Source organism: Falco biarmicus, chromosome 5, assembly GCF_023638135.1.
Source record: "Falco biarmicus isolate bFalBia1 chromosome 5, bFalBia1.pri, whole genome shotgun sequence".
Classification (NCBI taxonomy): domain Eukaryota; kingdom Metazoa; phylum Chordata; class Aves; order Falconiformes; family Falconidae; genus Falco; species Falco biarmicus.
Genome location: NC_079292.1, coordinates 85,982,949 through 86,000,693, shown reverse-complemented (window position 1 = coordinate 86,000,693; position 17,745 = coordinate 85,982,949). Strand labels below are relative to the sequence as shown.

General features: G+C 51.0%; 1 protein-coding gene across 4 annotated transcripts in view; it reads right to left on the bottom strand.

Moving 5' to 3' along the window:
* BOC (BOC cell adhesion associated, oncogene regulated) overlaps positions 1–17,745 on the bottom strand; it is a 56,994-nt gene that overhangs the window by 22,777 nt on the left and 16,472 nt on the right. For all 4 annotated transcript variants that reach the window (XM_056341336.1, XM_056341337.1, XM_056341339.1 and 1 more), the window contains exons 2-3: positions 1,854–2,020; positions 1,191–1,469 (exon numbers count right to left, since the gene is read on the bottom strand). In XM_056341336.1, the coding sequence (XP_056197311.1) occupies positions 1,191–1,469; positions 1,854–1,938 (364 nt within the window). In that variant the 5' untranslated portion in view covers positions 1,939–2,020. The remainder of the gene's footprint in view (positions 1–1,190; positions 1,470–1,853; positions 2,021–17,745) is intronic.

Here is a 17,745-nt window from a genome sequence, read left to right as displayed (position 1 = left end):
AGAAGACCAGACTCTCCATTGCTTAAACAAAGGGTGGTCCACACAGAGCCCCCCACCTCCAAGGAGGCCTGGGCTGCCCTTTCTCGGAAGCATCCAAATACAGCACTTTCTCACAGTTGAACATAACATCTGGCCAAAACCAGACGCCTGTAAGAGAAGTTCCGCACTCTGAGAGACTCCCCCTCCCATGCACGTCTCCTTGGTCTGTCGCCAATGCCAGAGGGCAGCAGGGTAAGCTCAGAGATAGAAGCCAAGTCCCTCACTCAGAGCTGTGGCTCAGAAACAAGGTAGCTCTTTGCTGCCCTGCCACTGAAACCTCATAGGAAGATGACAAAGCCCTGGAAAAGGGGAGCATGCCCCACTCCCCTGGCACCACAGCAGGGGTAATGAAAAAAAGCCTCCTGCCCCTTAAATCAAAAACCTCACTATGAGTGCTTTTAGATACTCTGCTCTCCTGTATCCACCTCCTGTCAGCTTCTGCCTCTGTCTTACCAAATAAGCACAGCACAGTCTCTGCCTTCCACATCTCCATGCAACTGTTCTCCCCCCATCCCTCTCCCTCACCTTGCCTTTTGGCAAGGCATCTTCCCGATGGTGCACAGAGGACTACCAGCTATTTACTGCAGGCGTTCAGGAGCACCCCCTCACCACAACCGGACTAACCTTTCCCTGGTGTGAGCGTGGGGGCCGGTGCCTTGGCTATCAAGAACACAGGGGCAACCCAAACAAGGGCAGGTCCCATCGCAGGCCAAGGGACTTCACTTTCTGTGGGTCAGGACATCAGTAAAACTTGGCACACACTGACCCAGCACTGGTAGCAGCCCTGCAGCGGCCCAGGCACTGGTCCGGCCATCAGCACCAGCAGGTACTTTTTGGCAACCTCAGTCAAGAAGTCACCAACCAGATAAGGCAGCATGCCAGTTAGGAAACCAACGACGCACACAAGCCCCATCGCTCAGGTATTTCACCGCAGTACAGGTCTGCAGCCTACCATGCAGGAGGCCGGGCTGGGTCACGGATGAGCCACAACACGACAGCCAGTCCACGATCAACAATGCTACAAAAGGGCTTAAGCCAAAGGAACCCTCCCTTGAGGCCAGCATGAAAAAGAGAGCATGGATGAGCCTCTCAGGACGCGCGAGTGACGTCCCAAGCAATGCAGGGGATGGCAGAGGACTAAAGCTACTCACTAGCTAACGTGACCACTGCAGGGACACTGGCAATGACTCCTTCAGGCACACGAGCAATGCACTGGTATCGCCCCACGGTGTGGTTATTGAGAGCTGTGATGACAAGTTTCCCCTGCTTGATACGGATACCCAGCACCTCATCTGAACCAGCCAGCTCCTTCCCGTTCAGTCTCCAGGTGAGGTTCACTCGAGGGGGGTCCACAACACACCCCAGGCTGACTGGGCCCCCAAGCTTTTGGACAATGGAGGCAGGTTGCACTGTGACCTGCAGAGATTCACCTGCACAGAGGGAAAAAATGGGAATAACAAAGTTCTGTGAGACTCAGCAAAAGAAAGGACAGAGGAAAAACTGCAGTGCTGGTATATTTTGCATGCCCCATCACTTCTGCTTGTGCTGCACCTTCCCCTTAGCTCCCCACACACCCACCCTAGTGCCTGGAGATGCATACCAGCCCCATCTCTTCTTGGCACCACCAGAGATATCCAGCTCTGACCGTATCCCCTTCTCCTCCGGAGGAGTGTTTAAACCAAGACCATTGGGCAAGGCTATTGAGGAAGCGGCAGACAGAGGAAGCCACTCTGTGCTTGAGGCATGGCTATGCTAAACAGCATCAAGGCAAAACATAAACAACACGGAGCAAATGAGTAAGAACAGAAACTCACTCAGTTTGGCAAAACAGCTAGCTGCTGCGAGGATGAAGCAAGGGATGGGGGACATGGGTCTCTTCTTTCCACGTGTCATTGCCATCCCATGCAGTGTGTCCTGGGGTGCCCAGGGAAGGATCCCATAAGCTGCTCAGAGGATGCAGTGGACGTGCAGCAGCGTATTCCTGTGGATGACAAGAGACATGATTGATGAAACCCTCAGAATTCCCTCTACTCTGCAGCCCTGCCTGGCTTCTCTCCCAAATTCCTAAACTCCCAGGGATTCACCGAGCCAGTAGCCTGGGGAGACTACACAAACTGATGCAAGCACTTCTCCAGACTCCATGGTTGTGAGTCTCCCAAGACATCCCATGCTCAGCCCTTGGTACAAACCTACATGTGTGCACATAGACACATACTGCCCTTCCCTGTTTCAGACTTGATGTGGTGAATGTCTTTACTGTGCCAGCAATGCACACCAGACAATTTTCAGGAGCAAAACGCAAACATTTCCAACAAAGTGTCACTGGACCTATGTGCTAAGTGTTGCCACCCCTTCTTGGGTGTGTCTGGAGTATATTCCAGCTTTAACACAAAAGTAAACGAGTAGTATGAGTCCCGAGCTACGTGAGAGCAGAGGTGATCCCACAGTTTCACAGCCTCTTCCTGAGACATTGGCCGTGTTGCTACTGGGCATAGCCATGTTTCATTCAATCCAGATGGGACTCCTTAGGAGATATAAAAGTTTTTCAGGATGTCTCTGCAAGGAATTATTCTGAAGCGGAGGGGACACTTTTTCAGGAGAAAAGAAATGTCCCATTCTAAAACTGTTTAAATTCAGTTCAGCAAGCTGAGGGCAGATTACACTGATGTGGCGTAATACAACTTTATTCTAACTTAAGAATCTATTTTGACCTATGAAAAGGTTTCAGATTAACTGTTCTGCCTGAAACACACTGTCTGTTTTGAGTTGAACTACCCTGTCTGGACAAACCACCAGGTTCATATTCAAAAGCATCAACAGTCTCCAAAAACCCTGAAGCCCAAAGCCACCCATCAGAACCCAGGTTGCTGCGAAGAGCTGCACGCTGCAGCAGCTCCCCTGGAGACACCGTCAGGAATGAATGCTAAAGCAGATGAGCCAGGTCAGGGGGATTAAAGATCTAAGTGGCTGCCCCAAGAGACACCTCGGATGTCAGACTGAATTCAGCTTCAGCCAAGGGCAAAGAGCTGAAGTCAAGAAAAGATGTCCCTCTATGGACATCATAATGCAGCTACAGGATTTTGAGCTCCTTCCAGCTGCAGCACTAAGAAGATGACCGGTGAGTCTCAAAGGCATTTCAGAATTGCTCCAGCGGCATGTCTACATTGGCAGGGGAGAAGCCCAAGACCAAACCAGCCATGGCGGCCAGCCCAAACAGCAGTTACATTGTCTGCTCCCCCTGCAGATACACCACAAGCTCATTAGCCACAGCCACCATCCTCAAGAGGACCAGGGCTCTGCAGACCAGTATCTCCTGCTTCCACCACGGTCACTGCTCGAGCATGTCCTTTCCATCACCATCTTAGTCAAAAAGAGGGGACAAGTCCGTTCAAGCTAAAACTAAAACCTCCTAACTCCTGAAGTTATGCAAGTTATGAAGCTGAAGCAAGGAAAGACAGCATTTGGGCAAATCTCAGCAATTACTTTGCTTGGCCTCTAGTGACAGCAAAGGTGCAAAAGTGCAATATAGGGCGATGCCCACAGCCAGCCTTGCTGAGATCCACACGGCAACAGTAAGAATCCAGCTAACTAGAGCTTGCAATCATCTCTGCAAATTGGGCTGTCCCTCTGACAGCAAAACAAGCTGTCCCCTTTCCCCCCACCATGCCCCAGAGCACTGCCTGGGGGAGAAGCGATGGAGGGGACATTCCTATAAAGTTGAGAAGAGATAAGAAAAGCTGCCTCTGAGCTGGCAGTTTCAAAAGGAAGCAATGCCTAGCAAAGCACTCTGCAGCTGGAGCTCTGCAAACGCCACAAAGAGCATCTTTTCGTGGCACTTTGCAGGTCGATGTAAGCTCGCTCAGCAGGCCTGCCAGCGGGCTCAAGGCAAGGGCAGCTCTTCCCTGGGAGTCACACAGTCCTGGTTAGCACGGCCACGAGGCCAACACGACAAGCCTTGCTGAGAGGCAAGGCAAATTAGCTCAAGCTTGGCATGGCCTGATGTGGCTTCCAGGCAGCCAAGAGCATGGACAGAGCTTGGCTGTGGGGCATCAAGCTGGGCATACTCTGAAGGCACCCAGCAAGATCAGCTAGACTCTTATTCCAGCTACTGCAGCCCACAGCCCCGTTACATATGAAAATCCGGTGTGGGTAACCTCTAGTGCCGAAGCGACAAGACAGCAACTTCCCTCCCACACACCTCATCCTCCCTGGTACTCACTCTCCCCACCCGAGAGGACAGTCCCAACAATTTGAAGAGATTTGCCCGTCAACCAGCACATACTGTTGTACAAGATGCTTTCATGATTTGGAGACTAGCTGAGTTACTCAAGTTCATTTCTCCACGGAAGACAGCTACCAAAGCACCTTTGTTATGCCACAGCCATCTGGGGCAAACCACCATGGACCATGGCCAGAAAAGTGCCCGATGTCTGCCTGCAGCAGAACGCGCACCACCGACACCATCACTGGTGTGCAAGTTGATGTGCCACTAATTACACTCATCTGGAAAAGACTTGGAGTCTATTTGGGCTAAGAAACACTTCACACCACAAGGCTTGCTGGAGACAGAGAGCCTTCCACCAAGGTAGAAGAAACATTTTTGGGGTAGGATTTAACGTCTTGCTCCTCCGTGCTGGAAGCCTACAGAGCAAGGCTGACTCATTCCCCCTATCTGGATGGGTTTGGCAGCAAGACGGAAAAATGCTGGATGGAAAAGAGTTGCTGCTTGGAGCCCATGCTGGGGGAGGGGGTAGGCAAAGATGTTCCCAACCAGACCTCCCTGCAGCTCTGCGTCGCACGGAGCCTCTGGCCAGAAGGGCAAAGCCAAAGGCGCAGAAATGTGTAACGGACCCTTCGTGAGCTAGGACCACCCAGGCACATCGATGCAACGACTAAACTGGCTGCCCCCAGGTCTGTAAAAAGGCGAAGGGTAATAGGTGGGGAGAAAAAAAGGGGAGATCAAAAAATTTGGCCACGGCACTGGGCAGGCTGAACGATATTGAGTAGAGACTGAGGAGAGAAGGTGTGTTGCAACAAGTGTACGGTACCTCCCCAAACCTCCAGGCAGAGTATGAGCTCTAAATAGGGACATGTGGCCATTTCTTTCACAGCTGAGTGAAGTACAAGAAAGTAAATGGCTAGCATAAAAATAATGAGGAAAATGAATGAAAACATCAATTCCAAAAGAACTATTAGGATCCAGGGCCAGATTTCGAAATTCTCAGCTTCCACAATTGAAACCAGATTTTCAAAAGCATTCAGTTCTTGACGTGCTGAGCTCTCCTGAATAGGCAACCAACTTATTTCGATGCCTAAATGGGAGCTGACCTCTTTTGAAAATGCTGCCCTTAAGCAGCCTGCAGTAGTGCAAAGCAAGGAACTTTATTAATCAGGCAGCTTTCGATCTGCCCAGCGTCCCTGCAAGTACTGACAGAGCAGTCTGCACCAGAAAAGGCAGCAAAGGTGGGGAGTGGAGAAGGTCCCAGACCAGTGCAGACCAGTGGAGCCCTAGAAGTGCTCCAGCTGCCTTCCCAGAGGCAGTGGTCCTGGGCAGAGGGCTGCACTGGGAGCTGCTGGGCTGCTGCGTGACGGTGCCCTGCTCTGCTGCCTTCTCTCCCCGAGGCAGGTACACTGTGAAATACCCCCTGGTTGCCAACAGTTCTGCAGCCACCAACACCGTCAGCCTCAACAGCTCCTGCTTAATTGCTATCTGGGAAAAGAAAGAGTTAAAAGTAATTTGAAGAGCTTCAAGGGGGCGGGGGGAGAGGGAAAACAAAAATTATTTGTTTATTTATTTTTAATTCTTTCCTGCCAGGTTAAAATAACAATTTCCTGTCGGTGGAGCTCTAAGTCCCTTTCAGACAGCCCAGTAAATCACAGGAGGGGCCATTAGGAGAACAAAATTAACGAGAGCTTCATGAGATATCGAGGGGTGGTGGGGCTGTAAAATCTGGCGGCTCAGCTTCCCACCGCACACCTCAGGCCACCGAGGCCCCAGCTGTGCCACCGCGATGGAGGGCACTGCGAAGGGAGCCGAGCAAGAAAGAAAACCCAGAGGTGAAGATATAAAAGGGAAGAAAGGCGCACGCGTGTGCAGGGGTGTGTGTGATAAAACTCGAAAGGAAAAAGGGATCCGAATTAAGCACAGGCAGCGGGAGAGGTGTTTGCTGATTAGAAACTGAAGGTTTTACTGAGGAAATGCTGCTCACAGCCCCAAGCCCCCTCCTGCTTAACAAGGGCCAGCCAAGCAGCCCTTGTTACTGCCACGCTGGCTGTAATTTACAAGGCTCCCAAATAGGAACCAGCCTCTGCCCCCGCTGCAGGGCAGCATCCCCACCCCGCAGACCCCGGCCCAAGGCGCAGGCTGGGGAGAAGTGCAGAGGCAGATTGGGAGACAGGGAAAACTCGTCGATGCACACAAGGGCATTCTGGGGTTGTGTCAGGTGACTGGACCCCGAGTGCCTCTTCGTGCAGGGGAGGAACGGGGAAGGGGCTGCTCTGCACAAAGGCAAAGCTGCAGCAACTCAGGTCCAGCTACCAGCTGGGGACACCCTGGGTGACTCCGGAGAATTCACTGCAGCTGGTCTCTGTTTCCAACAGGTCAAGTAGGGACAATGATACTCCCAGTGTTCTGTTTTATACATTGAGACTTAAGCTCTTCAGAAAAAAGCGATGTCTTACACAGTACAGTGTGCTAATTTTACTTGTAATCGTTAGTTTTTAATACAAGTCAGTATTTTTTTCTGTTGTTCCATACAGCTTAAAGCACTGGAAAAAGAAAATGTTAAAGAGAAAACAGCCACAGTACCCCTTTGCTTTACGAATGAGGGAACCCGAGGACTCGATGAGGAAGCCAGCCTGGCCCAAGGTTATACAGAAAAGCAGTGGCAGGGCTGGAAATCAAAAGCTCTCTGATGGGGACCTCCATCCCATCAGGCAAGTTGGTCTTTGATCCCGAAAAAAGCCGCCATACAACGGCACGGTCCTCTAGCTGAAAACATACTGTCCGGTTGACACACCTGAACGGGTCAGCTGCAAAGTCCCCTGCATGATTCCTGGGCATGGAGGGCAAACCTGGGCATCCCTGACCGTTTCTCCCTAAACCATCAAGCAGTAACACTCCCCGAGGGCAAAATTAAACCCTATCAACCCCCATCCCCACTCCAAAGTATTCATTTCACACCATTAAGTTATACTCGCTCTCTCTGAAAGGGTTTGGAAAGGGAGAGGTTTGCAGCAGGAGAGAAGCTTCCCCCACCACATGACAACATGGGAAGCCAGCGGGGATGGGGGTGCGGATGCTGTAGGGAGAGGCAGGATCCCCGACCGGGAAGCAGGTGGTGTCTGTCAGGAGGGGGCAGGGAGAGGCAGCACCCAGCGTTACACCCCACCTTTGAAGTCAAGGAGGTAGCACAGCGTATGGGCAAACAGGGATAAAAGCTCGCCTGCTTCCCGCTGAAGCTCCTGACTTTCAAGTGCCTTAGCTCTGTTAACATAGCCCTCGATTAACTGTGTGAGGAGGTGTGTGTGTCGTCCCGTCCCCCCCCCCCCCGCCCATTTTTTAAAAGTGATTAGGCAAAAAAAGACTCTCTTTCTGGCTACTTGTGAGCTCAGCAAGTCCATCAAAAAGCCACAACATAATAAGCCTAGGATAAATTTGTGCTTATAGCTGGGAGAAGGAAAATACCCAGAACAAAACCTGGCACAGCACCACCACCATGCAGATGAGCGAGTTCACTTGCAAACTACAAACTGTGCTTGGGCACTGAGTGACCCTAAAAAAACCCCAAAGATCTTCTCCAAGCAAGTCCTCAGCAATTCAGTGGCGACAGACACCTCTCTAAAAAATAAACTAAAGTCACAGATAAACCAGCTTTTTCCTTGAACAGAACTGCTCATACAAACCAAACCAGCAATGAACTAAACAAAACATGCAGCAAACTTTGTGACTTTTTTTTGTCTTCCTCAAGATGAAGCCACTGCCCTGGGCAGCTCCTTTCCACAACAGCCTGGGGTATCACCAGGGAGGCAACTGGGCATGCTGGCTTCGAATCAGCAATAGGATGCAAAGCGACTTTTGCTTGCACCCCTGAAGACCCAACGCCTGCAGTTTCTGGCACCTCTCCATCCAACAGTTCCTCTGAAATGAGCACCACTTTCCAGCTGGCACTGATCAGGCAGACTTCGTTGAGCCCCAGTGAACCCCTCCATGTTGGCATTTCATCAGCAAGCGAGCATGAGGTCTCTTGAAGATCAAAATGCCACCCTCATGCCAGCCATGGGCTCCTCAGTGGCACCACAGTGGTGGCACCACAGCCAGTGCATCTTGTCTCGGGCGATGCCTGCAGCATGGTGGTCCCAGGGTGGCTGGACCCGCCAGCCTGAGACAGTCCTGCTGCGGGCGGGCCAGGGATGTGAGGATGGCCTTGCCCTGCAGGATACACCTCCCTTTTCCACAGCTACCAAGAGAGGAGCCCTGTGCTAAAACAGTGCGCACACTGGCTTTCGCTGCCCCTTGGCGTGCCCCGAAAACAGCTCCAGCCCTTGAAAAGACAAGGCTAAAGCATAAGAAAGAAAGAAAACCCGCGTCCTTTCTTCAATATCGTGCTCCCCCCATGCCCTAGACACTTAATTTCCCTCCTTCCCCCCCCGGCTTCCCCCTCCATTCTGAGTAAATTCAATTTGACAACCCTGCTAATTGGATAAACGCTGCTCCCTACGCTCCTTTAAGGCTGCCCGCTTTTCTCTCCTTGTTTTTGGAGGGCGATTGTGGCTGTTCTTTAACATGAATTCCATCTGCTTTATTTCTCCTCTGCCCATTCAAGACCCCTTCTTCTGAATATGTATGAGGGGCTGCGCCCCCCCCCCCCCCCTTTCTCCTCCATCCCACCTCCCTCCCTCATCACCCCCCCCCCCACACCCCCCCCCCCTTCTCCCTGCCCTCTCCCATTGCCCGGGACAATAACCCCCCAAATGCCCCCTTCTCCCACCCCAGCCCTTTTTGCTTTAGATAAACACAGGCAGTGTCAAGTGTGAGGAGGGGGGGGGAAGGATGGGGTTCAACTGCCAGTCAAGCCTCGGGCCCTCAATGAAGCCCGGAGGCCTACCCTAATCTGCTGCATGCTTGCCATATGGGAGCTGTGTTGCCCTGGGAAACACTAACAGGCAGAACGGAGCTTAATAGAGTCCATATTCATTGTAATGCAGTGAAATGGCTCGAGGGACTATTGCCCCTTGGGTCTGTTTTCATTCTTCTGTTCCCCCTCTTTCTTTTCTCTCTCTCTCTCTCTCTTTTTTTTAATAAATTTTTTTCCTCCCCTCCTTCTCCCCCTCCCTTTTTTTTTTTCTCCTTTTTTTTTTTTCCCTCTTTTTTTTTTTTTTCTTTCTGCCTTTCAAAAGGACCAGGTCCCTGGAGAGCTCTAATCTGGAGAGGCTGGGGGCTCCCCGAAGGGCTGGCCGGCCAGTGGGGCAGGAGCGGGAAGGGGGAAGGGAGAGGTTGGAGGTGGCTAAGGAGGCGAAGGAGAGGTGGAGGGCAAGAGGAAAGTAGCAACTAATAAGCATGCAGCCGGCCAGCTGTCAAGATGCTGACAATGCTGCTCTGGGTGCAAAGAGCCCAACAGCCAGCACTGGCACAGAGGCTGGTGCAGGGTCCTCCCAGGGAAGCGCTTGCCTCCCCTAAGAGCCTCCATCCTCCTCTGCTGAAGGCGGCACAAGCCACAAAAAAAAAAAAAAAAAAAAAAAAAAGGGCGCAGATGGAGCGTGCTGCACAGCCTCTTCAGAAACAAAGTGCACCTAGGAAACAGATGTTGTTGCTGCAACAAGCCCAGTGCTGCTGGCTGCTCTCTGGCTCCTTTTTCCAAGCGTGCGAGGTGGGAAAGTGGCCCTGCAGCAGCCGCCAGGGCTGCCCCTGCGGCTGGAACTGGATGCCTCTCCGATCAAAACCTTTCAGTCCAACCTCAGTCCCAACCTGGGAGTGCTGCCACAGCTTTGGACTAACTTTTCCTCTGCATTCCCCATCCTTCTCATCCTTGATCCACCTGTAAACACTCCAGCCTCCCAGCTAACACCTTAAGAAGCTGAGAACTTCCAAAGGCAGTGCGCATCTGCAGCACTTGCCAAGGGGTGCAGGCTGTGCACCCGGGAGGTTGAATATCAAGTGTCAGAGAATCAGCAGAATCGCTGGTATTGAGGTCCTGCGAGACCCTGACTAAGTGTACACAGGCTTGCAGCTCAACCTACTCTTATGCCAAAGCTGGTGTCAGGAGAAAGGGTCAGGATACCCTTGGAAAACCACATCAATGTAGCCACACACTTGTGGAGATCAATTACCTACTCTGGAGCGTTTTCAGTTTGCCCAACATCTGCTACAAACTCAGCTCATGGTGCAGCAAGGAAGTCTGACCTGTCTGAGGCTTTGCAACGTTGCATCTTCAGTGAGAAACACTTCAGAGGAGGTGGCAAGAAAGGGGTCACCCACAGACACAAGTGTGATGTGAAAACACACCTCGAGTCTTACAAGCAGGGGATTTACTGCCCCGTATTACTTGCCCGAAGCATCCTATCTCTTACCACATGAAAACAATACCCGCTTTAGCATTCACATCACAACTAAAGCCAGATCAACGTCAATGCAGTCAGAGCTGCAGACAGATGCCGTACTAAACAAGAGAGTGAAAACCATTCCCTGTCCTAGAGACTTCACACTAGCTAGAAGAGTGAGTTACTTGAGGATGTTTGATACAAACAGTAACAAAATTTATTTATCTACACCTTTTCCTGTTTGGACAAAGAGGCAAAGCATGTAGCAAGGAACTGGGAACGAGGGAGAGCATGCACCTGGGTAAGGAAAGCCCAGGGGATGGCTCTGCTGGGGCCTGATGCTGTGGTACCCACAGGACGGGCAGTGAGCACTGGGCAATGCTGCTGGCTCTGGTCTGGGCTCCACTGCACCGAATCCCACACCAACGCGAGCTTGGTGTCAGGCTGCTCCCCTCCCTGTCAGCGACTGCAGTGGAGGAGAGTGCTGGGAGGGATGGGCAGTTCCCACCAGGAGCCGTCATCATCATCGCACAGGCACAGATGTGCCTGTGGCTAGTTTACATTAGTCAGGGCACTGCTTTTGTTTTTCCCTTCTCACCCTTTCCAAACAAAAAACACCAAAAACTTGCAGTCTGAGGTTGAGGCTTTAATCGCCTCTTGGGTTAGGGAGAGGTCAGAGAGGAGGCAGGCCCGACAGACACAGGGAAAGCGATGCCAGGCAAAAGCCACCAAAGGAAAGTGGGGAATAAATGTGGCAGGAAGGAAAAGGCAGGAAAATTAAATGGAGAGGAAGGGGTCACGGAAGAAGGAGAAATGGCAGAGTTGGGATTTTGGGTGATTTCCTTACGCTGTGTTTGTCCCCACTGCTCCAGGGACTGGACAGGCAAGGAACAGGCAATGCCATGGCTCACTTGCCACATGTGCACCCAGGCTCAAGTCCTTGCCCTGCCTTCCTCAGAGCAGGGGCTGTCACCTGAGCGCGCCGCATCTCCAGCAAATTTCTCTCTCCACTTTGTTTAAATGTGGGTTACTCAGGATAGCAGGAAAACCACTCCTGCTCTCACTAGGAACTCCATCCTGCTCTAAGACAGAAGTTTAATCAATAGATGCACTTCCATAGTGCGCTCTGGTCCTTTTCCACAGGGAGAGCAGGATGCTTTCCTCCGAAGCTGTTTTTGCTCAGCTGTGGTCTGTGTTGCTTCCCCCAGCAGCTCTTGGGGAGCATGCACCCCCATCCAACCCTCACCCCCCAACAACAGGACACCACCACGCTGACCAAATGTGGCAGCAACACTATAAATCCCACATTCTCCGCTACCTAATATCACCCTATGGCCTCTTCACTGTTGGACTAGTGGCCAGGAACAGCTCCCAGGGAAGGAGGACCACAAATCATGGCAAAGGTGTGACACGGAGCTGCCCTGAGGAGACCCACCTCTCTTTTATTGTCTCTGTCATGTGACGGGGTCAGGCTTGCAAGAGGACAGACACTAAGTATCACAGCATCCATTCATGCTGGTAACAACCAGATGAAACACTTGTGTCTCTGAAAGCAGAACCTGGATAATATAAGCCACAAGCACAGAGGAGTGGTACACCAGACAAACACCACTAGTCAGCATCTGCATGAAGCACCGTAGGAGCGCCCAGGGAGCAGGGAGTGTTTCAGGGTGTCTGTCAACTGCGGCCACCTCCAACCCGGGTCTCGGAAGCTCTTGTTTGCGGAGGGGATCACAAGCCAGAGAGACAGCAGCTATGGGTACTTTTGGAGAGCAGCCCACTTCTTTATATGCTTCAACATGAACCTACCTCTAAGTACCAAATTAAAAAAAAAATAATAAAAAAATCTTTGTCTAGAAACAATAGAAAAATCTTGTCCATGTCCAATCAGGAACAATGAAACACACACAAAAAAAACCCCAAACCAGAAAAACCCAAAAAAACTGCCAGTGACACTGTTAAGTCCTCCTTGGGGGAAGCTACAATGGAGAAATTTTCCTGCTGGAGCGGAGCAAAGACTTGGGTAGCTTTCCTAGCTTTTGAGCCTTCTTCCAGTGTGTATTTAAAAAGCAGGGGTGCCTACAACTGGCAGTAAAAATCAGACCAAGCTTATGTTAAATACAAGCCAGTGGCACAGCAAAAATACCTGCTGAAACAAAGCATCCAGAAGATCATAACAGAGGACTCGATTCTGCCGCCTCCAAAATCAGCCTGATCTTTGCCATGACTTCAATGGGAGCAGGCCCAGAAACTGCATTAACAAGCGCAAGGCTAGTTTAACACAGTTGACATCAAAATCCAGAAGAGCATACAAAAGAGACAGGACAAAGTACTCGCCAGTAACGTCAATACAAAGTTTAATCCCCAGATGGCTGGCTTTAGAGACATCCCCATCACCACCATAAAGAGAAACTGCCTTCTAGTTTGCACTCCTTTCAGCAATGACTTGTTGCTGGGATGCAAAAGAGCACAAGCCCATTTTTCTTGTCCTTTGAAGATGGTATTTAAAAGTTGGGCCTTTTTCCCCCCCCCTTCTTTTTCACAAATTTGGAAATAAATAGGCGTTTTCACTCTCCATAGCTGTCACTTAAATGCTTTTCACTAACAATAATCATTTTGGTTATGGGAGCAGGTCAAAAGCCTCTAGGACTCTCTGCTGGGACAGCTTTCCCCTGGAAGATGTGTCACTACTCCAAAAAACACAAGAGGAAGCTCAAGGCCAGCAAAACAAAGGGACAGAAATGACTGCTCATAGAAAATGCTCCAGGCGGTGCCAAATGCATAGGTGGGGTGTGGGGGCTCAGCACCAAGTGCCATCAATCCGGATGGGCTGAGCCATGGCCCTCATTTATGCTGCAACCAGTAGCCACCACACTGCTCCAAAATCCCACAGGGCCCACCCAGAGGTAAAAAAATGATGGGGGATACACTCGCAGCAGGGACTTTGGAGGGAGACAGAGTTTCCCTGACCCAGAGATGAAGAGGAGACTGTTGCATCTCTTGGGCTTTTTTAAAGATTGTGTCTGCACGTCATTTTCCCCATTTATCATCCCAGCAATAAACAGGCTTCTCCAAAAATGACGGTCCAGTTGAGGACAGCAGCCCAGACGTGGGCAGGAGGTGGAGCAAGACCTCGCATCACCCTGCAGAGACGGGCAGGGCCAGCACCTGGTTTTTCCCTCTCGGCAAGGGGATGGTCCACAACAAAAGGATGGCAAAATGCTGCTGCCCCAGAGCCTGGGAAGAGAGGCTCACCTGCCCGTGCCCTGGCCAGCCACGAGGACATGCTGGCAAGAGCCACGGCCAGTGCCTGCCAGGCAGCAGCGCCTGCACTGACGGGCCTCAGCACAGACCCATCACCAGCTCCCTGCTCTTCACCCTTGCCCATTTACACTTGCACCTGTGTTGAGAGCGTGAGCACGGAGCCGGAGGCACCTCCCCAGGCCCTTCACACAATCAGGACCAGCAGCAATTCCAGCTGCAAAGTTTGCTTTCCTTGACACACAGTTTACTTTGTCCATTCCCCCGCATCCCGCCCCTGCCACTTACCCCTCACTCCAAAAAGGCTCTCTCAAACAGGCTTAAGCTTTAAACAAATAAGGGCTTGGCAAGCAGCAGCCTGCTCCTGTTTCCCCACCACCACCCCTGCTCTCCCCCCGCCGCCTCCACCTCTGAGCCGTGGCGCAAGCGGAGCTGGAGAGCGCTGTGCAGGCATAGAAAACAAACACGTGGAGCAGAGCCAGCTGTGAAGTTGGATTTGGCATACGCTGTTTGCAAAAGGAATAAAAGCACATGGGAGCAGGGGGAAGGGGAGAAGGGGGGTAGGGTAGGGAGCTAGGGGTGCCTTGGCCTCAAAGGGAGAGCATGGCTCCGTTACAAAGCCCTGGCGCACGCCTGCGGGATGGTCTGTACGTACGGATGCCGATCTTGTGCCCTGCATGGATGCGGAGGGGAGAGACAGGCCTACAGCAACATTCCCTAAGCTATCTGGCATCACGCTTCCCCACCCCTTTCCTAGCAAGCCGGACTGTTTTTGCACATGCTTGCCCTCCCTTCCAGGCAAAATTAGCGTGTTTGATGCAACACATGAAAAATAAATACACTTTTACCTCCTGGGGCTTGCAGTTCTCCCCCTTTCTTTCTTAGGGTTTCTTATTCCCCATGCACACTGTTCTCCAGGGCCCGACAGTGCAGGAAACCCTGACACAACTTCCCCATCACCTTGGCTGATATTACGTATGTTGAGGGCACAAATTCACACCAATCCTCCTCCTCTTCATCTTTTACTTGTTTATTTCTGCCCCCTGCCTCTCAAGGACTCCTTTCTGGAAGGGTTTCAGACAAAACATCCCTCCTCTTACACCCAAGCTCCCAGTGGATGTCAGCTCAGGTATTAATCTGCCCTTACCAGTCTGGTCTAGCCATGGGAACGGCATTTGCAGGCTTTAGGAATGTCTCACCTATGACCTTACATCAACACTGGATCTATGCAGATTTTCCTCCATCTCCCTCCTCTCCAAGTCATCTCCAAGTGAAACGAAACAGCAGCCCATGCATTTTGCCTGGTTTGGGGTAGAATCCAGCCATTTGACGTGGTTTGCTTGTGGTTTCCACCCGAAACCATAAACCAGCCCAGGTTTGCTTGGAAGGTCTTCAGCTGTGTTTGGAGGCAGGAAGAAAAGCAGCAGTGTCCTACCTGGTCTTGGCCCTCATCCAAAACAGGCCAGCAGCTGGACAGATTAACAGCCCAGTCTGACCACCCAACCACCTGCAGACACGCTTTCACCAGTCTCACTGCCACCCCTGAAACACAGCAAGATCGTTGCCCTCTCTGGGCTGGCCGTGAACACCTGTCCCTCAGCACCAATCCAAACCACCAAACCGGCAACAAGAGACAGTATTTGGGTATCGCTCTTCCTGTGAGCTACATTATGGGCTCCTGACTGCAGCCAAGGAAGGTAACTTACCTTGGAGAAATCTTGCAATTGTCTTTTTGGTTTTGGGTGGAATTTAATAGGGTGCCAAAAAAATAAAGCCATGGATCACCGCAAATACAGCGTTGCTCCAAACCAATCAACCTACTCCAATCTCTTTCCTTTTGGGGGCAAATTAGGTACCGCAAGACCAAAAGGGAGAGAAACTCGTTGTCATGGAAGTTATGACACTACATTTCTGGAATTGCTGCTTCATCTATTGAAAAAAACATACCCCTACCTTGCGTCTCAGCTTCTCAGGTTGCAAAACCAGGAATGGCAAACCCCAGCTGGTACAAGCAGTAACCAGATGAACGTGAGTCAGACAATTTCAGATTCTCAGATGAAAGGTGCTAGGCAGGTATGCAGCCTTATTATCTGTACTGCTTCCTGGTAGCCCCAGGATTTCTGGATGAGTAAAATACGGATGTCAGCATCCTGAGGATACAGCCTCAGTAACTGAACCGAGCAGGGAGGGGCAGGCTGATTACAACAAGGGGAAAAAATATGAATTTGCACCACACAAAATATTGTGGTTAAGGGAGACAGCAACCAAGAGATTATTGACATCAGAGAACAGGATAATTCAGTGGAGTTTGTCAGACAAAACCTTCTGTAATCAGAGACTCCAGGGAAAGTGTTTGTCAAGCAAACATTCAAACATGCAGCTGCCAAGAACTAAGTAAACAAAGAAGGATAAGCAGCAGAGTCAATGCGGCACTATTTGCAAATGCCCCATGATCAGCTGTCACAGGCCAACTGAGCCCATCAGCGGGCACTATGAACCAAGGGGCTGTGCTATTACAGGAAGACCCACCACCAGGCTGGATGAACAAGGAGTGATTCACACCTTCAAAATATTTTCATCCAGCACACTATTTGCAGACCTAGGTAGGTGTGGGTACAGCGTTCTGCGTGGGTTCAGTGGACACTTTTCTGCACCACATGCGTATAAATGCAACCACCTGGGCAAGTGAAATGAAGCCAAACTCCAGGCTGAAGGGAGTCCTCCAAGACAACGAGCGATACCCAACAGCTATTCGTATCACTGACTTATTTTTAGTCCCGCTTTACCTAGAAGCCTGTGGTGGCAGTTATTGTGCTTATGAGGAGCCAAAGATCCCGGCCAAACCCACTCAGATCTAAGGGCAAGTCAGCTGATCCCAGCCCCGAAACCAGGAGTGCTTGGTGGCACTGAGCAAGCGAAGGGAAACATTTGCCTTCTGCTTCCCACCCAAGTGCCTATCCGTTGGTCAGTGCTTCCCACCCCTGCTCCGCAAGACTGCTGAAAAGGGTATGTGGATGACTTACGGGGTCCAAGAAAAGGGATCAAAAATGTGTGGGTTCAGACATGCTGTGCACGTCATGCACGTGAAATTTCCAACCAGGTCTACTGACCTCCATGGGAAAGCATTCAAGAGCGCACGTCAAAAACTAAAGCTGAAACCCATCACAGGCAATCCTGCACACAAACCTTTTGCCCACATGCCCCTGTTTTTCCTCACCTCATCCTGACAAGTGACACCAGAGTGGTATTACATTAATTTGCTCCACATCAGAGCTCTTGGCTGTCTAGAAAGAAGTGCGTGAGACACAAGGCATGTTTCAAGACGAGCACTGGATGCATCACTTCTCTATGAGTCACTGGCCATTGATGCACCCACAGTGGTGCTACTACAACCACCCCTTGGCATGTCTGCAGCCAGCTGCCCTCTGTACAAGTGATCAAAATTTCACACACTGCAGCCAAAGCTGCTGGGAAGAAGTTTGTGGTCTCCAGCCCAAAGTTACCAACACCCTCTGTGGAGCTGAAGACTGTGTTTATTGTTCAGGAGGTTCACGGGGGGATTAGAAAAGCTGTCATCCTCCTAACTAGAGAAAAGGGACTGCAAGGGATCAGAGCGCCAGAGACACTGCTGGTCCTCACAAAACAAGGGCTTGCAGGTTTATTTGTGGTCAACAGTGACTCTGCATGAGTTTACACAAGGGACTTTATGCATTTTATGCATACAGCATTGGTCCCCTCCAGCTGTGAGGGAAGAGGGTGATCTTTCCCAGAAGAACCCCATCCAGCCTGAAGAGGCTAGACCTCCATACCAACAAACAGCCCAGCGCCACAGACCAAAACCCTTGGGTTTTTTAATCAGGAGGTATATGACCTCCTCTGGAGTCCTGATACAAATGTCCAAGTATT